This window comes from Nicotiana attenuata, chromosome 10 (assembly GCF_001879085.1).
Source record: "Nicotiana attenuata strain UT chromosome 10, NIATTr2, whole genome shotgun sequence".
Lineage (NCBI taxonomy): Eukaryota > Viridiplantae > Streptophyta > Magnoliopsida > Solanales > Solanaceae > Nicotiana > Nicotiana attenuata.
This window is the reverse complement of record NC_031998.1, coordinates 29,200,568-29,202,214: the sequence shown is the minus strand read 5'-3', so window position 1 is coordinate 29,202,214 and position 1,647 is coordinate 29,200,568. Positions and strand designations below refer to the sequence as shown.

General features: G+C 34.4%; 1 protein-coding gene across 1 annotated transcript; it reads left to right on the top strand.

Annotated features, from left to right (window-relative positions):
* On the top strand, nt 1,003-1,389 carry LOC109233673 (33 kDa ribonucleoprotein, chloroplastic-like). Its single transcript, XM_019399544.1, has one exon. It carries the CDS (start codon nt 1,003-1,005, stop codon nt 1,387-1,389), a length of 387 nt encoding a protein of 128 aa, XP_019255089.1.

The window sequence follows — 1,647 nt, the reverse complement described above, 5'->3', positions numbered from 1 at the left end:
GGAATAACTAATACATGTATTAGTAATACATGGATAAAATACTGAAATGACAAATTTACCCCTATCACTTTACACATAAGGCTTCCTTATTTCTCTGCCAACCCGTCAACAGGTTTCACTTGCTTTCACTTGCCAACTATATACCTTGTCTTCTCTCATTTTTAAAGAACAAACTAGCAAAAGCAAACTGGAGAAGCAACTAGAAAATGAAAATACCAAAACTAAGAAGTGAAAATCAAATATGTCTAAACTTCACATAGTTCAGTAGTATGACGAAGAAGTGAAAGTAACACCCAAAGTTCCTAACTAAATTGTTTCCTACATAAATGGAAAGAGAGAAAAAACAATGCAAAAGAAGGCCAGGGGTATAGTTGTAAACAAGCATTTTACTTTAAAATTTATATAATGTATATCAATTTCTAATACAACAAACCAAACATTCAAAAAAATAATCTCTGCATAACTAATACCTGCATAACTAATCCCTGCATTACTTATCCCTGCATAACTAATCCCTGCATAACTAATACATGTATAACTAATACCTGCATAACTCTAACCGGCAACCAAACGACCCCTTATAGTATATTGTATACTATTGCATCATATTGTTACAATATCTTGCATATTATTACAGTATACCATAACAATATATTATATACTATAATAGTATACTGTTGCAGTATAACTATATACTCCTATAGAATATTAGTATACTGTAGCGGTATACTGTTTTGTAAACTATAATAGTATAGTGTTGCAGTATAGCTATATACTCCTACAGCATATTGTATACCGTAGCGGTATATTGTAGCTGTGTTCTTCTTCGATTTTCTACTGAAAATTTCGATCTCAATCACCTCAAATCAGCTCCAAACGCTATCAAATTTCAGTATGAAATTTCAGAAGGTACTATAAGCAATATTTAACAGCACCCACTTTGAATCAAACAAGAAATCTTCAAAAATAAAATTGAGCTTCAAGCCCAACAATGGTAGGACCATGGAAGCATCACCCCGAACTGGTTCTTCGGTACAAAAAATGTCAGGTTCTTGCTTCTCTGTTGCTGCTACAACATCTACTTCTTCTACTTCTTCACTGTATCTCTTCACTCAAAAGCCTAAATTCTCAGTAGATCATCTTTCCTTAAGTACTTATAATACTCACTTCAACTTCAAGATAAACTCAACAAAACTCAAAGCCCATTTCCCCATTTCTTCTGTTTATCGCTCTTCAATCTTTTTTAGCACTTGTGCTTCTGTGTCTGATGGAGTTGAGGTTGTCCAAGATGATGACAAAGAAGAAGTTGCATTGTTAGCCGAAGAAGAAGAGAAAATTGAAGAAAAAGAAGAAGGTGTTGATTTTTTCCAAAAAGGGGGGGGGGTCTGATATGTGTTATCTATGTGTAGGAGGTAGTTTTTTTTCCCAAAAAGGGGGGGGGGGTCTGATTATTGTTGTTATCTTATAGTGTAGGAGGTAGGCTTTTAATAAAGAGAAAATCTCACTTTATACCCATTAATTCCAAACTATTTACTCTTTAATGCCCATGCCCAAACTATTTACTACTCCTACCCATGGACCCCAAACTATTTACCCGCACTTCTTCTTCCTCATTTTACCCACGTACAATCTACCACCTTCAACTGA